The sequence below is a fragment of the Amborella trichopoda genome, chromosome 2 (assembly GCF_054954075.1).
Source record: "Amborella trichopoda isolate Santa Cruz 75 chromosome 2, AtrichopodaSantaCruz75HAP2 v2.0, whole genome shotgun sequence".
NCBI classification, from domain to species: domain Eukaryota; kingdom Viridiplantae; phylum Streptophyta; class Magnoliopsida; order Amborellales; family Amborellaceae; genus Amborella; species Amborella trichopoda.
In genome coordinates, this window is record NC_142337.1 from 44,332,594 (window position 1) to 44,352,798 (window position 20,205).

General features: G+C 39.6%; 1 protein-coding gene across 2 annotated transcripts; it reads right to left on the reverse strand.

Moving 5' to 3' along the window:
- Nucleotides 1-455: 455 nt before the first annotated feature.
- LOC18440980 (RNA-binding (RRM/RBD/RNP motifs) family protein) lies at nt 456-18,491 on the reverse strand. Of its 2 annotated transcripts, none has more exons than XM_011627573.3 (4): nt 18,192-18,491; nt 1,676-1,744; nt 1,473-1,579; nt 456-1,012 (listed from the first exon to the last, which is right to left on the reverse strand). In XM_011627573.3, the coding sequence occupies exons 1-4, from the start codon at nt 18,322-18,324 to the stop codon at nt 929-931; spliced, it is 393 nt and encodes a 130-aa protein (XP_011625875.1). In that variant the 5' UTR covers nt 18,325-18,491; the 3' UTR covers nt 456-928. The 2 variants fall into 2 exon arrangements, with proteins under 2 accessions (XP_011625875.1, XP_006851173.2); XM_006851110.4 differs by having other exon boundaries at nt 18,177-18,491.
- Nucleotides 18,492-20,205: the final 1,714 nt, after the last annotated feature.

Genomic DNA, 20,205 nt, shown 5'->3' on the forward strand with positions numbered 1-20,205 from the left:
GGGATCGGATCTAAGATCATATGATGAGTGACTCACATGATCAAAATTGAACTGCTAGATGGTAGAAGCATAGATTTTCTATGCTATAGGGGAAGTAAAGCTCCGGTTAACCCATGGGCTCATGGAACAGTATAAACCCAACGGTCCAGATTGAATTTGAACCGATCTAATGATCACAATTGTATTTCGTCTTACCGATATACAGTCATGACCGTCACAATTGTATTTCGTCTTACCGATATACAGTCATGATCGTCAAATCAACTCAGATTCAATCTAAACCGTTGGGCTTACACTGTTCCATGAGCCCATGGCTCACCCTAGCATCTTGGTTTATATAAAGCTGACGCTCTAAACAATCAAATTGGAGCCTACCACAAAAATTTCACTAGAAAAGGTAGTTTCGATGCCCAAATATCCTCAAATTGATCATCTCAATATCAAAATGAGATAAATGGCAAGATAACTAGAAAGTATTTTACTAAGAGATTGTAAAAGTATTTTCCAAGATCAGGCACAATTATCACAATGAATGGCAAGACAGCCACAAGGAATTTCCTTCGATGCTATCAATCTGTTGGAAATGTAGGCAACCCTTGTGTACATTCCTCACAAGCATTTGAATTATGTCCAGTCCAGTAAGCCAAGCAATCATAAGAGTTACCTCTTAACCGCTAATGCGTCTCTATTTCATTTCTTTCTACTACTATAAACCCGAATGATACCGCCCCTAACCCGAATACCTCCACTGTTATGAACCTCTATTTCTTTTTCCTTTCTACCACAATAAACAGGCACTTAAACCCTCAAAAGAGTTCCTTAACCCAAAAGCTAAGGTTTATGATCCCATCTCCAGCAAACAATTTATAATCCACAAAAAAGCAGTGCTCCACAGGCCATAATAAATTAGCTCAAATTCCATGACACCTCATGGTTGAAATTCAGTCTGAGATGGGGGGTTGGGAGTTCTGGGCCTCGCATATTCAGCAAAAATAACCCAGCCATCTAGAAACTGCAAAGAACAATCAAAATATCAAAGCGTGCAACTAGAACAGAAAAACCGAATTATAATAATAATAAAACACTACTTTCAGGTTTATCACACAAATTGAAGTTGCAATTTTTGATGGAAGAAATAATTATTCAGCTTCCTTTTCAAAGAATGGGATAGCTTAGTGGATATTGTTAACTGAAACATGTATAATATTTACAATATCAACATTTGCATTATTACTGAAAACAAAAGTAAATTAGATTACTTCTAGAAACGCTATCAAAACAATTTGATATTTATTTCTCAAAACTGGGCAGTCACACATCTTCTTAAAACTCATTCAATAATATACTGCAAAAACAGGTTGAAATTATACAAGAATCATGCATCATCTTCATAGGAACAGCGGGTTTTCTGTGACATTCACAATTCCAAGATCATGAACGCTTAGCATGAAAGCAATAGTTCAAATTCCTACCTTGCCATCCATGCCCGCTATACCCTCAGCTGCCTCCTCCTGTGTGGCATATTTGACAAAACCAAAGCCCTTTGAGTATCCTGAAACCCGGTCTGTGACAACTCTGGCTGCAAACACATACGACTATTTCCTGTTAAAATAAACAGTTCCACCATTTTGTTTCCATTATTGTGTGCATAAAATTTGTCTCAAGAAGTACATACCATGAACAACTTGGCCAAATTTGGAGAAAGCTTCCCTAAGTCCCTCAGTTGTAGTGCGCTTACTAAGCCCTGCCCATATGGTACAATACATACAAATGCTTAACAAACATTTACAAGACAAGGTGGAACAAAGAATAGTGTTGCAAACTACCACTTCTAACTGCAGTTGAGAAAATTGATTACATTCAAAGATTTCGTATATGTAGTGTTTCTAAAAGCACTTGGTGGCCCCTAGGCGGCCATGGAGGTCCAGGCAGCCCAATGCCTAGGCGAGCGCCCAGAACCTGAGCGGGCCAGTTGAAAAAAAAAAAACTAAGACCATAATCCCAGTATTTTGATAATCCATAAGACCATAATCCATATTTTTCATACAATGCTAAAACAGTAAAACCATACAAACATACACTGATAGTCTGATACACTGTAGACTCTACACACAAAAGTTAGATAGTAGAACTAGAAACTAAAAATAAGAAAAAAAAATATATAAAAATTCAGAAAATATACAGACACAATAGTCAACACTCAACACTCAACACCAAGAGTCTTTAGTCATCATCATCATCAGAAGGAATTGGGTCAGCTTTATCATATGCATCAGAATCGAGGCCATCATGATCAAAGTCATCTCCTCCTTCAATATAACGCTCGTCCTCCTCTGTTTCTTCTGAAGCTGCCTCTTCCTCCTCGTCTTCAACCTCCCTGTTACTAGTATGTGCAGATGAGGCCCTAGGAGTCTTGACTGCTCTACCCTTTTCTATCTTTTTGTGCTTCCTTGAACTCAAATATTGTATAATTTCTTCCATGGTAGCCTCAGGAACATTTTTACACGGGGCAACATCCCCTTTAATATCGGCAAGGTGTTTTTTAAACCAATAAATGCCCCCATTAGTATCCTTTCTACAATAATTACATTTAATACGATTTTTGTCATTTGGATTCGAGCTATAACCATACTTCCAACCCGGATCACTACTTCTAGAAGAACCTGGAAAAGATATTTCTGTAGAACAAAGCTCATTTTCATCATTTTCTGGTTCTTTTAAATTCAGAAGTTGTCTAATCTCATCCCGAATAGCTTCAGGAACCCTTTTTACAAGAAGCAACATTCCCTTTAGTACCGGCAAGGTGTTTCTTGAATCGATTAATACCCCCATTGGTATCTTTTTCACAAAAATTACACTTTATACAATTTTTATCGTTTGGTTTTGGGCTATAACCATACTTCCAACCCGGATCACTTCTTCTAGAAGTAGCAGAAATAGATCTATTCAAATGACAGATTTTATTCCTGTTTTTGTTTTACAAAACTCATATATTGCTTAATCTCCTCTATGATAGCTTCAGGAACTTTTTTAGAAGGGGCAACATCCCCCTTAATACCAGCAATATGCTTCTTAAACCAGTTTATTCCCCCTTTCGTATCTTTTTCACAATCATTTGGATTCGGGTTATATCCATATTTCCAACCCGGATTTTCACTTCGACTAGATCCTGAAGAAGACATCTCAAAATAAAACAAGCAATCTAAAAAATAAATTTTTGCATTTACTTTGATTGCTCGAACTCCAAACTCCCACCTCTAAGATGTTTTCTAGTGCTAAAATAATAAAAAACACCCTCTAATAGGATTATAAATATCCAAAACTAAATCAAATCTACCTGGGTGATGTTTGGATCTGTTTTCTGTAACTTTGAGAAGCACTTTGATCCAATGAAAGTCACAAAATTTAGTTTTTTTGAGGTTTCTTTCTCTTTAAAATGGGTTCTTGTGGGTTTAAGTTTGAAATGAACCTAAAACCCATCCATCAAACCCTTTATATTTCAAAAATAAATCAATACAACTTAAAAAAAAAAAATTCCGCCCTTAGGCTGGGCGCAGGCCTTGGTTGGCCGCCCAGTTTGGCCTTCTGGACCGCCTAGGCGCTGGGCGGTCTGCTTTTTGAATCATTGCCTATATGCAAAAGTCCCCTACTGTTATTTAACTTGATACAAAGGCCACATAATGTGAATGTGAGCTCACATAAAGCACATATCTGAAAGTACTACTTTGGATTCATCAAAAGCCAAAGGTATGCACCTAATTAAAAAACCGGTAAGTTAATAAGCTACACTATTCACCTATGAATAAGTATTTTGACTTGACCGAGTGAATTATCACACTCCACCGCCCACAACCCCCACACCCCCCTGCCTCCAAAAAAACAAAGCCTCTCTTCCTTTCTTTCTCTGTGTGTGTGTGTCTTTGGAGACTCAATGGTGCCACTTGAGCATAAGCTAAACTCATTGAGTCAACTTGACCAGTATTATGTTGAGTCTGTACCTGAGTCACTTGTTTTGCAATTTAAACTATGCTCTGGGTATATTAGGCTGAAAGAAACTGACAATATGCTATAATGCACATCATTGCCTTTGTGAGTACAAGGAAATCTCCCAACTGAATTCAAAAAGGAAGCATAGACAGTACCATCCAAAGCTCAGAATCTCAAGTTTCTGACTACCATGAGAACTGAAAAACCTAAAATTCAATTTAGGTACCAATGTCAACATAAACTTGAAGGAAAACCAGCATTAGCTTGAGACTAGGGAACAATATTCAGGGCACGAAATATCTCCATCTTTGATATTACCGAAAGTTACATACCACCAAAACATTAGATGATGATTTGGGTGCCATGATTTGACTCGGTACTCTTACTACTCATCGGGGAAATCCATCATGAATGAGACAGGGCCAGGTCTTTGGGGGATATCTGATCAAGTGCTTCCAGGGTGCTAGAAAGGCAGCTGAGCAGTTGAAGGATGTCAGATATCTAATTGTACCACGTATCATGAGAAAAGAATTTTCCACTTTCCTATAGAAATGACCAACATTGGGAAACAAAGTAGACCCATTTTGCCTGATGCCTTACCATCTCAGTCCTGTTGGCAACTGCAGGTTATGTGGGCTGCAGAGGCGCAAACTGAGAGGAAGGGCACAACAAAAGAATTGGAAAAGAATTGAGTGTAGCTGTAAGAAAGGCCGAGAGGAGGGTGTTTTAGGAACCACGCAAACTTGTAGGGAGGTCTATTGTCACACATGTTGAAGTCTACAAACCCCTAAGCCATGATATGGATTAGGACAGAGATGCAGAGTGTGGAGATACGATTCAGCACTTTCACCAAGTCCAGGACACAGACATATACCACCACCCTGTTTGACACATCAATGCCAATATGTTATAGCTCATATATGCACAAAAATATGGTACAACATTGGTGTAAATGTATACCAATATATCATATCAGGTAAAATTGAAGTCGAATTGATTTACACTTCCATTTACCTTCCATCATACTACATTTAGATATTTCTATAGTTTTGTCTTTACAAGTATCCTTAAAGTTTTTGTTATCCATATTGCATTGTGTTGACACCAGCATACAAAGCCTACACAGTTTCCCAGTGTCATAGACAACTCTTAGTTGTTGGGAACAGAATCAGGCGCAGGAGCAGAGGATCTTCACTCGCTGGAATCACCCAAAGTCTGGGAGCACCATAGGAGCGTGCAGGAAAATATGTTATTAATTGCATATAAACATACTGAATTACATCTAGCAGCACATCACAAAATCCATCCAGAAAGAGAAACTATTTTGTATCCTCACATCTATCAAGTATTATCATATTGTAATATACTCATTCACATACTATTTTTATGAAATAACTTTTATTACTAGGAAACACAATTGTATTTATCAAAATACATTAGGTTTCTAATACCACAAGATCTCGTGCTAGTTACCCGGAAATTACCAGTGTCACTCCAAAATTCAGATTTAGCTTTTATGTTTTCCTTTTTCTTAAGGTAACTTATATAAAATAGTTAACCACTTTCAAGGAAATGATTAATTTGTAACTTGGAAATTTGTTTTGAGTAAGTGGTTTATTTCAATGATTCAAACTGAGCCAGGTCAAGCATCTACTTTTAAGAAGAGTTACCAGTATAAGAAACAAATGTGGACAACGAAATGAGATATACAAGTGAGAAACACCGCTCAGAAAAATTAATGGGAAACGAGAAATGAGAAACCATTTCAAGGCACTAAAAGCATATTGAGAAATGTGTAAGGAGTTGCTTCAGAAACATTGTGAAAGAGTAATGGAAACGATAGAGAAGAAAGCTATAAACATCTACGGAACTTTTTGAGATAAGTTCATAGAGCAAATTAGAAGTGCACCAACAGATTATATGGACCAAACAATATATTTCATTGTCAGTCTCTCTAGAAATTTAGCTTACCATTTGTCTCTTACTTCAAATACACAGATGTACAAATACAAATCGAAGGGAGTAAATCAGTTCAGCTTATATCTTTTCTCTCTCTAGCACTCTACATCCTCCCACACACATGAATATGAAACCAAAACATGTCCCTACAAACGGAGTATTTCATAGGCTCTCCAATTGTTCAACAACCACTGCAATCAATGATACCCCTAGGAAGTTATGACCAAAATACCAAACAACTATGGAATAACAATCAAGTCCCTACTGAGTTTCACAATCGTTTCCCAAATGCTCAAACACATTTCATGCACCTTTACATGAGATTCACATATGTTCTTATGTAGCTTTCAAAGTTCGAATTGCTTACACTATGGTGCTTAACACCACTCACAAGAGGTTCTGGTAACTATGCTTTTAAGGCAAGTCATTGCTTTTTCCAATGACTCAAAATTTCCCAGATACAGTGGCAAAATTTAGGTTAGCTGATTTCTTTCCAAAAATAAAATCTAGTCTAATATCTGGCATCTTTTAAGGTAACTTACAAATCAAGAACAATGAACATAAAATACCTTTAAAGCTTATCTATTTTATATAACCTTTGTCTATATATATACCTAATGAGTCCAGGCCTATCATCATGAACCATGCTAGATGGGATTGGTATCCCATATATACAAGTGCTGTCCCAATCAAGAACCATGAGACAACTGCAGCATGCTGCATATCCAAAATGGAACTGTGAGAAGAGAGAATGCTACATAAAGGGCTGACGACAGCATAAACTGTAGTAATTTATATGGCTTCATTTGGTCACTTTTTTTGGGTTCCAGGATAAGTGTTTTCTGCTAAGCATTTCACTCTTGTCTCCACCCGTTCTCTACTTCTCCCTCATCTCTTCCCCCTCCCCCTTCTCTACTTCTTCCCTCCCTCAGCCCCCACCAACCCACCCCCAACCCGCAAACCCCCCCAATAAAAAGATTAAAAAATTAAAATAAAAATAAAAATAGCAGGAAAATTGTTAGGAGGGAAGTAGAAAAAGATGGTAACAGCAAGCTGACCAACCACATGCTACATAGAGAGAAAGAGGGAGGCAAGCCATGCACATTCGTGTGTATGTGCGTGCATGCATGCGTGTGCACGTGTGTGAGAATGAGAGAGAGAAAGAGAGAGAGGGTATATGTGTGTGAGAGTGAGTGAGAGAGAGAGAAGAGAGAGAAAAAAAAATGAAAAATTAACCACCACAAAAGAATGTATCACTGAAAGCAGATTAGAGATCAGCAGGATTCAGAGTCTAAAGTACAGCAAGCATCAAAGCTTAACTTCTTTAGCTTTCTAACAAAAAACAGAGAAAAGCAGTGCAGTCCAACACTCATTGCCCGAGGGCCGGAGAAAAAGCAATAACAACACCACGAAATGCAGAGTTAGCTGCAAAGATACATGTGTGATGTACTACATAATTCAAACTTTCAAAGCTCAACAAGGTGAACCCATAATCAACTCAAAAGGAAATCGAGTAACAAAAGTCCTCTAATGTATTCAAAACCCAAAAAAAGACCTGGAAGATCAACTCAACCCACTCTTGTGGACGTCTTATGGAGGCATTTGGCATTTGGCGACCCCTTTTTTTCAATTGGTCCACTGTAAATGCCCTTTGAGCAAGAGCAATCCAGTTAAACATTTGAACTCTGGGAGGGGCTATAGTGGACCAAGCTTTTGCGAGCACTAAGTTGGGATTGATAGGGAAGGTTGGTGGATACGTGAGCATCCTGTAAAAAGAGGAAACCGAAAAGTTTCCTGTCGGATCTGGGGTCCAAATCATCGCATCCTTCCCATGGGTGGTGGTAAAATAGGAGTCGAGAAAGGGAATAAGTGTAGAGAGAGAGCTTATTTCCTCATCAGTGAGATTTCTTCTGAATATTGGGTTCCCAGTCCTTCTACCTCCTTGGGTGACCATTTCCTCTAGCACTGTTGCCTCCTTGTTAGAGGTAAGGGAGAATAGAGAGGGGTAGCTGTCCCTGAGTGGTGAATGTCCTACCCAGAGGTCGGACCGGAATTTAATTCTAGTTCCTTCCTTGGTTTGGAATCTGATGCGCTTTTTGAAAGATGGGAGAACAGCTGAGAGGGACTTCCATGCTCCCGAGGTGTTGGGGGTCTGTTGGCTAGTGGGTAACCAAGCATTTTGGGGGATGCAGTATTTTGATCGCAATATCTGTGCCCACAAGGAATCTGGTTGGGTTGCGAAACGCCACCACCACTTCCCTAATAGAGCCAAATTAGGTTGTCTTAGACTCCGGATCCCAAATCCCCCTTGTGATTTGGGCATGCAAATCTTGTGCCAAGGAATGAGGTGGTACTTTGTTTTCTCTAGTTGGCCAGAGAAAGTTCCTCATGAGTTGTTCTAGACGGCAGGATACTAAGTTGGGAATTTGGAAGAGCGACATAAGATAGACAGGTGTATTAGCTAAAGTGGCTTTGATGAGGGTTGATTGACCTGTCATTGAGAGATATCTCCCTTTCCATCCAGCTAGTCACTTGTCCACCTTGTCTATGATGGGTGCCCATTGTCTCTTCTTAGGTTTACCCAACCCCAAAGGGAATCCAAGGTAGGACGTGGGTAGATCTTCCACCGTGCATCCCCAGTTTGGGATAAGGGCTTTTACTTCCTCCGCGGAGAGTGCTATCCCATCATTTTTTATTTGGCCATGTTAACTTTGAATCCTATTGCCTCTTGGAAACATTTGAGAAATAGCCTGAGATTATGTGTTTCTTCTAACGTAGCATCAAGGAAGACCAGCGTATCATCTGCATATTGCAGGTGAGATACAATTGGCCCTTGGTGGCTACTCTTGAATCTAGAGAAGAGACCTGCCTGGTACATTCTTGAAAGCGAACGGCTGAAAACTTCAGCCGAGATGGTGAATAGGAATGGGGAGAGAGGATCCCCCTATCTTAGACCCCTAGACGAGGGGAAAAAACCTTTAGGCTCCCATTTATTAGGATGGAAAAATGAGGATGGGAGTAGCAGCCTCTCAACCACTTTCTCCATGTATCCTTGAAGTCCATTCTCTTCATTGTTTCTTCTAAGATTGACGAGTCAACATGGTCATAAGCCCTTTCCCAATCTATTTTGAAAATCAGACCCGGTTTTTTGGATATGTGCCTTGAGTGGATACATTAGTGAGCCACGAGCGGTCCATCTAGAATTTGTCTACCTTTGATGAACGCCATCTGAGATTGTGAAATGACCAACGGCAGGACCTGTTGTAATCTGGTGGACAGCACTTTGGCTAGAATCTTGTAGGAGGAGTTTAGGAGATTGATAGGTTGAAAGTCTCTTAGTTCCTCTGCCCCTTCTCTCATAGGCACCAGAGCTATAAAAGTAGCATTAAGGGCTTCGTGAACGTTACCCCTGTGGAAGAATTCCTCAAAGAAACTGAGGAATCTGGGCAGAAAGTTTCCCAATATCTTTGGAAAGGTGCTATCGAGAAACCATCTGGACTAGGGGCTTTGTCTTTGGCCAGGTCCTTGATAGCTTTGTGAATTTCTGCCTCAGTGAAAGACCTCTCAAGCGAAAACGCCTTGTCTGCTGGAAGAGATAAGACATCCAGGTCAGACATACAGGGTTTACGGGCCTGTGGGGCTGAGTACAGAGACTGAAAAAAGTCTAGTATGGCCCTTTCTATTCCAGCTGGATCCGTGAGATGATTCTCTCCTACTTTCAAAATCGAGATGGTATTATCCCTCCTGCGACAGTTTGCTATCCGATGGAAGGAGCCTGTATTTACGTCTGCTGTTTTAAGCTAGAGGATTCTGGATCTCTGGTACCAATAGACTTCCTCTTTTTTTAGAACTGAGAGGTATTTTAGTTTGGAGGAGGATCTGAGTGATAATTCAGTTTCTGAGAGAGGTCTGGTTTCTTCTAGACGATCTAACTCTTTGATGGTGTTGAGGGGGGAGCTTTTAGTTTGTGGGAAATTACAGCGAACAGATTTGCTCCAGACTTTAAGGGAAGCCTTTAGGAGCTAGAGCTTAGATTGTAACCCGTACCCCGCTCTTCCTGAGGTAAGGTGGGAGAAGGAGTTCCACCAAGTAGGAAGTAGAGTGGACAAGGATTCCTCTTGAAGCCAAGTCAGTTCAAATCTGAAAGGTCTAGGGCCTCTTGGTAAGTGTAGGGTATCCAAAAGGATTGGGCAGTGATCAGAAATGGGCTTTGGTCGAGCCATGGCGTGAGACCTTGAAAAACGTTCATCCCACTGAAGAGATAGGAGGAACCTATCCAATTTGGAGAGGGAGGGTTATGTTGAGTGACTAGACCAAGTAAATCCTAGAGACAAAATCAGAGAAGGCCATCATTCCAGTATACACAATCTGGTTATGGTTCCTCTCATAAGACCATCTAGTGGTGTTGAAATCCCCCCCTAGACACCAAACGGGATGAGGCATACTGGCTACCTGATCCAATTCCTCCCACAGGTACCTTCTCCGAGAACTCGAAGTTGGGCCATAGACTGCTGTAAACTTCCAAGGGAAGCCGTCAATAGTTCTGGAGAGGAGGACCGAGCCAGTGAAGTCCCCTATGAAGGAGGAAGTTAAATGGTGATCAGCTGGATTCCATATTATCGAGACCCCTCTCGAAGCCCCCACTGAAGGTTTAGCCACCCATTGGCAAGGCGACCTACCCCACACCTATCTCACCAACCAGAGATTTGGTTCTGGAAGCTATGTTTCTAGGAGGGCTAGGATTGTGGGTCGATGTTTATGTGACAGCCTTTCTTTTGGAAGGGTGTTCTAGACCTCTAATATTCCATGAGATGATCTTCATGGATGCGGGACTGAAGCAGGAGAAGAGGCCAAACGGGTTGACCTCCTCAATTTGGGGTGATTAACAGGGGGTGAATCTGGGCTTACAGGCTGTCCTTGTACAGAGAGCGAGGAGAAGAGGTTGAGGAGTTCTCGATAACCTTTGAACCTCACCTTGAGTCGACTGTCAGCATCTGCTTGGAGAAACTGATGGGCTGGCCCTTCAGGGCCATCATATTCAAACCCCATGATTTTGTAAATCTCTCTCATATGCTCTGAGTCCTTTGAGCTTTCTATCCCATCATCTTCTTGATCTTTGGCAATCCTTGTTGGAGGGGGGGTGGGAACGTCTAAAGCCTAAGAAGTCTCCCCCTCCAAAACCGACTGAGACTCCTCCCCTTCCAAAACCGTCGTGCTGGGAGAAGTCGAAGATGGGTAAAGATCAGGGGGTAAGGTAGGGAGAGGAAAGGGTTGAGAAAAATCCAGCGGGAAGCTGGGAGTTGGGGAGTCAGGGGGTCGAGTGGGTGGCGAGGGAAAGAGAGGCTGAGGGTCCGTCAGAGATTCTGGCAACTGCAAATGGTTGGGACAGGTAGAGGTAGGGGCCAAAGGAGTAGAGGGGTGTAGGTCTTCCAGGGTAAGAGAGAGACGTAAGGAGGAGGGAGTTGGGGAACCCGGGTAGGATGGAAGGTAGGGTGGAAGGATCATAGGGGTATAGGATAAGAACAGGTGGGTTTGGACACTACGGAGATAGACTAGGTGAGGAGAAGATTGGAAGTGGGGATAAAGGTAGGGCGACATGGAGGCAAGGTCAGGTGAGAGATAGTCAGTGGAGAGCACCGATAGGAAACCTAGGGCACGGTCGGGCTGAACAATATCTGGAAGGCAAAAAGGGGGAGAAATTAAATCAGGAGTCAAGAAATCACAGGAGGGGAAGAGGGAAATAGACAAAAAGTTAGATGGTGGGCAGGGGGTTGACAGGTGGACCACCTGAACGGCACGAGGCTGCTTAAGCGGAGAGGTAGTATTCACCGGAAGAGAGGATGGCTTCTCCAAGGAGCAAGGCAAAGAAGAGACTGGCGCAGGTCGGCAGAGGGCACGTCTACAACAGTGGTAGAGGGAAGGAGAGGACAGGGTACAGAGAGAGGGGCGGGATCAAAAAGGGAAGGATAAGACTTCAGGGAAGGGGGGGAAGGACGAGGGCATGGGTCACGTGTAGGGGGGGGGGGGGGGGGGGCTGAAGGATGAGAGAGGAGGAGTCCCGAGCGTCGACGAGTGGGGGCGGCGAAAAGGTGAGCCGCAATGATGACCCTGCGAAGGCGGCCGTGACAAGGAAGGAGGCAGAGCAGGGAAAATGGCCAGATGGCGAGAGGCGGGAGAGTGAGGAGGGTACGTGTCCTTCGGGAAAGGAGAGTAGGTAATAACTGGGCCGGATAGGCTTAGGTGGACAGAGGGCTTCTGAGCTGAACCGGTCGAGGGTTGCTTTGACCCCGGTCTTTAGGTTGCTTCCTGAAGACGGAAGACAAAGATAAGTCGCCAACAGATACTGAGGCCGGTGTGGGCGAGGCCCAAGAAGGCGGCTATAGCAAAGAGGGGGCAGGCAGCCCATCATTAGCATGTCCACCACAAGACACAGGAAGATGAGGCCGTAGGGGTAACTTGTCAGAGTTAGGTTTCTGGTGTCTCCTCTGGTGGTTGCGAGGTTTACGGGAAACGGTCGTCCAATTTCCGATGACCTCGCTATTCAAAGTTATGGAGGGAGAGTTGCAAAGGACGGCAGGGGATGGGGGGGAGGCTGGCACCCACGAGATAGAAATTGGGAAATACCGATCTTCCGCCTGAAGCCAGATGGATTGAGGGATAGCTCTTGGGTCGATGACTTCCACTAGAAGTCGGATTGAACCCAGAGGAAGGGTTTCAATGGATTTCCAGTGGATGGAAACCAGAGTCCCACAGGTTTCTACGATGTTCCTAAATGTTGAAGGTGACCAAGCATGAAGGGGAATAAAGTCCAAGGTCAACCAGATCCTTTGAAGCTTAAATGAACCTTCTGACGGTGACCAGAGCTTGAGGTTACAGGAAGCTCCTTTGAAAAGTTTTGGGGAAGGATCTTGTATAATATGGTTAGCATATTCTGGTGAAGTAAAGGTGAAGAGAAAGTCCCCCCCCTGCAATTCTTCAACATGTTAAGTTGGGCTCACCCCAAAGGTTTTTTGCCCATCTCTCTATGCCTCTAATGTCATCCCGTTGGGGAGCAAAGCTCCCATCAAAGACGCTCGAAGTTCCGCTCGGTGGGGTTCCGACACATCCGGAGGGGTTTTGATGAAGAAAGGACAGGAAGGCAGAGCCGCCTCAACTGAAGGAGAAGATCTAACAGAATGGACAGAGGCAAAAGAAGACAGAGGGGAGCGGAGATGAAGAGTAGGTGAGTACTTGACTGTAAGATGGTTTCTCAGCTCGGCTTGCCTGGGTGGAGCGAGAGTTAGAATGGTTCTCGATGGTAGGAGTTGAGACTGCTGTTAGAAAACCAAGAATAGGAGGGGGAGGAGTGGACAGAGTAGATGAGTTGGGGTATAGCTTGTAAATCTGGTCCCAACTGAAGTGCAAGTAACCTTTGCTGTCTAACACCCAGTCTCCCTGGACACCTCTGAAGCCCCTACCACGGGACGCGTGATTACCGAAACTTCTGAAAGGAACCTCAGAATGACTAAGCTCTCGTCTTCCAAATTCCTGCCTTCTGGAAGTGCTTCTAGCTCCCGCTAGTCTACCTGTACTAGATCTACCGATCTTTGACTGCAACCTTCTCACCATCATGTTCTTCAAACCTACTCCCCTATTTTCCCTGAACCTTATAAGACTGCTAGAGGTTCAATGTTCCCCATCCGGTCTCTGCACCAGTCCAATCCATTGCACCCATCATAGAAACCCAAAAGATTCCAAGATTCTAAAATTTCAGGAGAAAATTGAACAAATGAATAAGTTTGCAGTTTTTAAGTCTCCCAAAAATATTCGAGAATGAATGGCTACATTTCAGAAAACTCAACAACCCCCCACCAAATATTCAAGAATGAATGGCTACATTTGAGAAAACTCAACAACGCCCCACCCACTCCAAAAGGGGAAAAAAAAAAAGAGAAAAATGCTGGAAATAATACCACCTTGGTAGTACTTAGCCTTCAGAGAGCAGTAAAAGAAAAAACTCGCATAGAGCATGAAGTGTAGCAGTGAATGCGACGTATATATATGTTCCTTCTGTTGTGTACACTAAGGAAATTAACAAGACATGTCAGTGAGGCTGCAGGATGGCTTGGGTTTGTTATTGACTTGTGGCATTGTTGGCTTTGGAAGGGGAAAATTAGAAACTTTTCCACTCATATACAACCAATCCCCAGTACACTTGAAGGACCACTTGCGATCACATTCACTGACCAGCATAATCAAGTAAAAGTTCTAGCGAGGTCTACCTAAAAAGCGATATATCGAAAGGCCTTCAATTTTATTGACCATAATTATGTATTTCATGGTTCTTGGTGATTTGATATATTGACTTACAATGTAATAGGCAGTTAACCAATTATAGAAGTGGCGCAGGCATAATACTAAATAAAGATTTAAATGATAAAGTAGTTAATTAGTGCTTATGTGTCACGATAGGACTAGAGGATAGAATTAAGAGGCAATTCTGAGGGGACATGGATGGACTTGTTCAAGAAATACTGAATGGAGAAAGGCCCGTCCAAGAGGGGACTTAAATGGCCATGTAGGAAAAGATAGTGAAAGATATGGAGGGTACACGGGGGATATATGGTTTTGGGAAAAGAAATGAGATGGGTATGGCTATCCTAGATTTTCCCATGGCCCACAACCTAGCAATAGCAAATACCTACTTTAAAAAGCAAGATGAATATTTAATAACTTATAGAAGTTGATTATCTAAAAGCCAGATAGACTTCTTTCTAATCAAGAAGGTACAAAGACCATCATGTAAAGACTGCAAGGTAGTTTGACTATACAACATAAGCTCATGGTTATGGATGTCTTTTTAAAGAGATGGAAAAAAAACAGTGAAACTAATAGGTGTCCAGCAACTAGGTGGTGGAATTTAAAAAAGAAAAACATAGACTTATTTAGTTATAAAATGCTAAAGAAGTTAATATTTGTGGAATGAGATGGTCGACTATATTAAGAAAGTAACGAAAGAAGTTTTAGGAGAAACCAAGGGGAAAAGAAATTTCGACAAAGAAACCTAGTGGTGGAGTGAGCTATTAACAGAAAAATGATCATATTATAAAGTTTCGCAATGTAATAGAAATGATAAAAAATTATAAAGTTTCGCAATGTAATAGAAATGATAAAAAATTATAAATTTTCGCAATGTAATAGAAATGATAAAAAATTAGACGAATATAAAAATACTAGAAAAATGCTAAGAAAATAGTAAGGCTTAAACTTAAAGTATATGATAATCTATACAATATACTTGGGACAAGAGAAGGTGAAAAGGACATCAAACTAGCAAAAATGAGAGAGAAGAAGTATAGGGATCTAGATCATATTAGATGCATTAAGAGTGAGAATCAAGGATCCTGGTGAAAGGTCAATGAAAGGTAGAGAATTTATTTTAAAAAATTGTTAAATAATGAACACTATTAGGACATAACGTTAGGAGGAACATTTGACATAAACGATGGCAAAGGTCATAGTTACATTTGCAAGATTAGGATATCTAAAGTGAAAGAAGCTTTGAGAAGATGAAGATATGAAAAGACTTTAGGACCAAATGGTATCCCAATAGAGGTTTAAAAGTCCACGGGGAAGTTTGGAACACAGAAAATTCCACACAAATAGAGAAAAAGTATTGTGGTACCTATTTACAAGAACAAAAGAGACATACAGAATTGTACAAACTATCAAGAGACTAAATTTATGAGCCACACCGTGAAGCTGTGGGAGAGAGTGATTGAGCAACGACTATGGTGTGAAACGAGTGTATCCGAAAATCAGTTCAGTTTTATGCCAGGAAGGTCAACTATGGAAGCCATTTTCCTACTTAGGCAACCGATTGAGAAGTTGGGCGAAGGGGAAAGACCTCTACATCTTTATTGATCTAGAGAAAGCATACGATAAGGTACCTAGAGATTTAATTTGGTGGGTATTGGAAAATAATAAGAGTCATCAGAGGGCATATCGACATAGTAAGAGATATGTACAAGGGAGCGTGAACTAGTACGCGGACAACTAGAGGAGAGACAAATGAGTTCTCAGTGACAATGGGTTTACATCTATCTCTTTGTTTTGGTTATGGACGAGTTAACCAAGTAACCAAGCACCTACAAGATGAGGTATCGTGGTGTATATTGCTCGTGGATGACATAGTCTTGATTGATGAGATTAGAGGCGGTGTCAACACAAAGTAAGAACATTAGAGGGATGTTCTAAAATCTAAAGTCTAAAATTAGGTGACCTACAACAGAATATATAAAATGCAAATTTCGCAATAATAAGAGTAGAAACAAGGAAGGAGTTAACATTGATGGACAAGAAATACCTAAAAAAGATTGTTTGCAATATCTACGGTCGATAATTCAAGAGAATGGAGAGTTTAGGAAGATGTCGCATGTAGAATTAGAGCTGGATGGGCGAAGTGGAGATGTACAATTGGAATTTTATGTGATTGCCACATACCATTGAGACTAAAGGGGAAATCCATAGGATGGTTGTCAGACAAACCATGCTTTATGAGACGAATTATTGGGCAATCAAGAAACAACATATCCATAGGATAAGCATAACAGAAATGAGGATTTTGAAATTGATGAGTGGCAAGACAAGAAAGGATAGAATTCACAATGAATGCATATGAGGGAACTTAGGTGTGTGGCTTAAATAGACGATAAGATCAAGGTAGAATTAAGTCTACCCTAATGCAGAGTAGACCTAATATAGCACCGGTAAGGAAGTATGATTTTGTTCTAGTGGAAAACTCTGAAAGAGCAAGGTGAAGGCCCAAAAGAACATGGATAGAAGTAGTAAGAAAATATATGGTCACTTTTGGTCTTAGTGAGGGTTTGGCCCTTGATAGAGAAGAATAGAGGAATAAGATTCATATAGCTAACCCCAAGTAATTGGGATAAGGCTTGGACGATGACGATGATGATGATGGTAGTTAACCAATTAATATCAATAAATTGTTTCCCAAAATTCCATAATCCCACAATTGTTCTTTGAAATATATCATGGAAACATAATTACAGGGAAATATGGAGCAATGGCAAACTTCAATTGGAAACCTAAATCGACATTATGATGTCACAATAAAACTCTTCAAACTCATAAATGTTTTTTATTTTGTTTCAATCTCATACATAGAGTGATAAATTTGAAAAGAAAAGGTCTTTAAGGTCCACACATTTTGGGAAAGGACAAAAGGAGCCCTTTAGGCCTATCTGTATATTTTCTCCAAAATGGGAAACCAGTGAAATTGAATTTCCCCATCCAAAAGCAATTGTTACGTGACTCACTCAGTTTGTATTTTCTTTTCTCACATTAGAACGACCTGAGCAAGAAGTAGGAAACACTAGCTACCCATTTTCGGAGAATCATAAGCTTCATAAGGCTTCTCATAGAAGCTAGAAGTCGTTCTTTTATCTAATGTTTGAGCCTAATTAAAGATTCCAAATGACCTTTAAGAATCATTTGCTGCCTTGAGATTTTGGATGTGAGATGGCTAAATTATCCAAAAAATAAAAAGAAGCCTTTAGAACTCAATGCATTCAATTCGGTTATTCAACCAAATGACCCTTAATGAGATTTTGGATGTGAACCAAACTAACCTATAAAAAATAGAAAAAGAGACCTTTAAAACCCGATGAATTCAATTCAGATATCAACGCAAAAAACAAAGAGAAACAACAAAAAACCGAAAGACAAAAACAGAAAAAAAACACAAGCCCTCGCAAACACTATTACAATGCAAGATACATGTAGTAATTAACTTGAAACCCCCAATTTCAAAGACATTTTCATTGTTTTTCATCACATAGAAAAGTGCAAATAACGCATCAAACTCTCAATCAATCAGAGATTACAAAAGTCATAAAAAACACACAATTACCCAGCATATACAATAAAACACATTCAGTCAAACCAAATATTTGCAAAGAAACCAACCATTAGAAAGTCAAACCATAAGAAAATTCACAGAAGACTTCCTAAAGCACAAAAGCCTCACAATATAAATAAACAGCACCAAGAAGCTTGACATACTATGATATAGCAAAGGCCCGCTATGTGATAGCCACTATACTCTCTTCGATAACGAGTTTCAATCAGACTGTTGAAATAAATAGATAAAAGGACAGCAAAATCAGTAATTGAAAATGAATATAAGTATGGGAAAAATGTTCGAGAAATGGAAATGAAAATGAACAAACCATCTGAAAACATGCCTGAGACAAACAGGTTTGTGGACGGCTCAGCGGGAGGAGGAGGAGGCGTTGGTGATGGTGGAGGAACGAAGGAGGAAGCATAGGAAGAGTACAGACGCCTCACTTCAATACCAAGACGTGCTCTCAAGGCCATGTCTAAATTTTCTCAGAATAAGAGAGAGAAAGGCTTCTTGTAATGAGAGAGCAGCCTTCTTAGTTCTCTTCTTCCCCTCTCCTCTCTCTCTAGAACTCTCCGCCTCTCTCTCTAGAACTCTCTCTCCCTCAATCCTCTTGCACCAAAAGCTCTGGACTCTTGGAGGCAGGATTTTAGGGATGGCCCTTGGGTTTTAAGGACCTAAATGACCACAACACCCTGTTGTTTCTGTATTTTCACATCCTCACCCCACGAAGTACGACGTACAGAGGGCTAGGGCTGAGAATTTACTCGATCCGCATCCAGATCCAAAATCTAAAATCCAAAATTTAGATCTCATCCAAATCCACTTATGGATGCGAATTCAGATCTGGATCCAAAATTTAGATCCAAATAATATTACTCAAATCTGTCACACCCATACCCGTGTTGGATCGGAGAATCGGTGGATTAGTGTCTCAAAATATTTTCAAAAAATCACTTTCAATCTCTAAAAATAGTGTTATTTTAGTTTTTATTAAAAATTAGGAGTGGTGCATTAGGTACTTTTATTACTTTGTAAAAATAGGTGAACATTGAGATGTTGTTTTCTTGTCTCAATGTCTGCATAATTATTAATTATATTGCATCAAAATAATCTAAAAATATTAAACAAAATAATTCCATATTAACATATTAAAAATAATAATTTTTCATAAAAAGTGAAATTAATATCACATCAAAGTATCAAACATTTATTAATTTGCTTTCCTCATGTAAAATTATCACAACATAACTAACTATAATATTATATACTAAAATTAAAATTGTTGGTTTATATTTTATAATTATATTACTATGCAAATAAGAAGAAATCTAAAATATCTTGTAATATTATTTAATTTAAAAAATCTTATTTAAAACTATAAAAAAATAATATATATAACTTGCAATATAAATAAATTAATAAATAAAATGAAATATTTAATTAATTATATTGTACCTCAATGTATCTTTTTACCAAAATATACCTGAAATTATTAATTTTTAACTCAATTTATTTTTTTACCAAATAATACCTCAATTTGTCTTTTTTATCAAATAATACCTCAAATTATTTTTCCTTTCAAAGAAATACCCCAATTTATTTTTTATCCAAAAATACCTCAAATTATTTTTTCTTACCTCATTATATTTTTATTAGCAAAAAGTATGTCAATTTTATTTTCCAATGGAAAATACCTCAGTTTTTTATTATTATTATTATTTATTATTATTATTATTATTATTATTATTATTATTATTATTATTATTATTATTATTATTATTATTATTATTATTATTATTATTATTATTATTATTATTATATATAAGCAATGATTTCATGCAACCGTTATATAGTAATATGATGCAACAACCTTAAAAAATCATCTTATGGCCATTTGTTTGATCCAAATTTTGAAATATACACTCTTTTGATTCAAATGAACAATAAAAAAAAAGTAAAAATAGAAAACAAAACCTAAAAAGTGTTATTTTAGCCCAATTAACATAGACCATTCATTTTGGTGAGATGCTTAGATCTAGGCCTTAGAAGGATTTTTTCATTTCCAATTTTTTTGAATGGCTTTATTATCATTAGATGAACAATGTTAAAAAGAACAAAATGATTTTGAGTTTATAAAGGCTAAGATCTTGAAATTCAGAAAATGAATAGTCTAGATTCGTTTTTGGAGGAGACTTATTTTGACCATATCTAGGGTTCAAATTGAACCTTTTCTTGTAGGCGGATTGATTATTGAGATGAAAAGAGTGTGTCTGCAAAATTTGAGGTCATACAAATACCACAAACATGGTTTTCTAGAACTGCTTTGCATTATACTATGATACAACCGTTGCATT

What these genes read in the sequence shown, in the direction of transcription:
- LOC18440980 (XM_006851110.4), bottom strand. Translation starts at nt 18,324, where the DNA reads ATGGCCTTGAGAGCACGTCTTGGTATTGAAGTGAGGCGTCTGTACTCT. An exon ending in CTCAGGCATGTTTTCAGATG is followed by an intron (nt 1,745 to 18,176) that starts GTTTGTTCATTT and finishes CCATATGGGCAG; the next exon opens with GGCTTAGTAAGCGCACTACA. An exon ending in TAGCGGGCATGGATGGCAAG is followed by an intron (nt 1,013 to 1,472) that starts GTAGGAATTTGA and finishes TGTTCTTTGCAG; the next exon opens with TTTCTAGATGGCTGGGTTAT.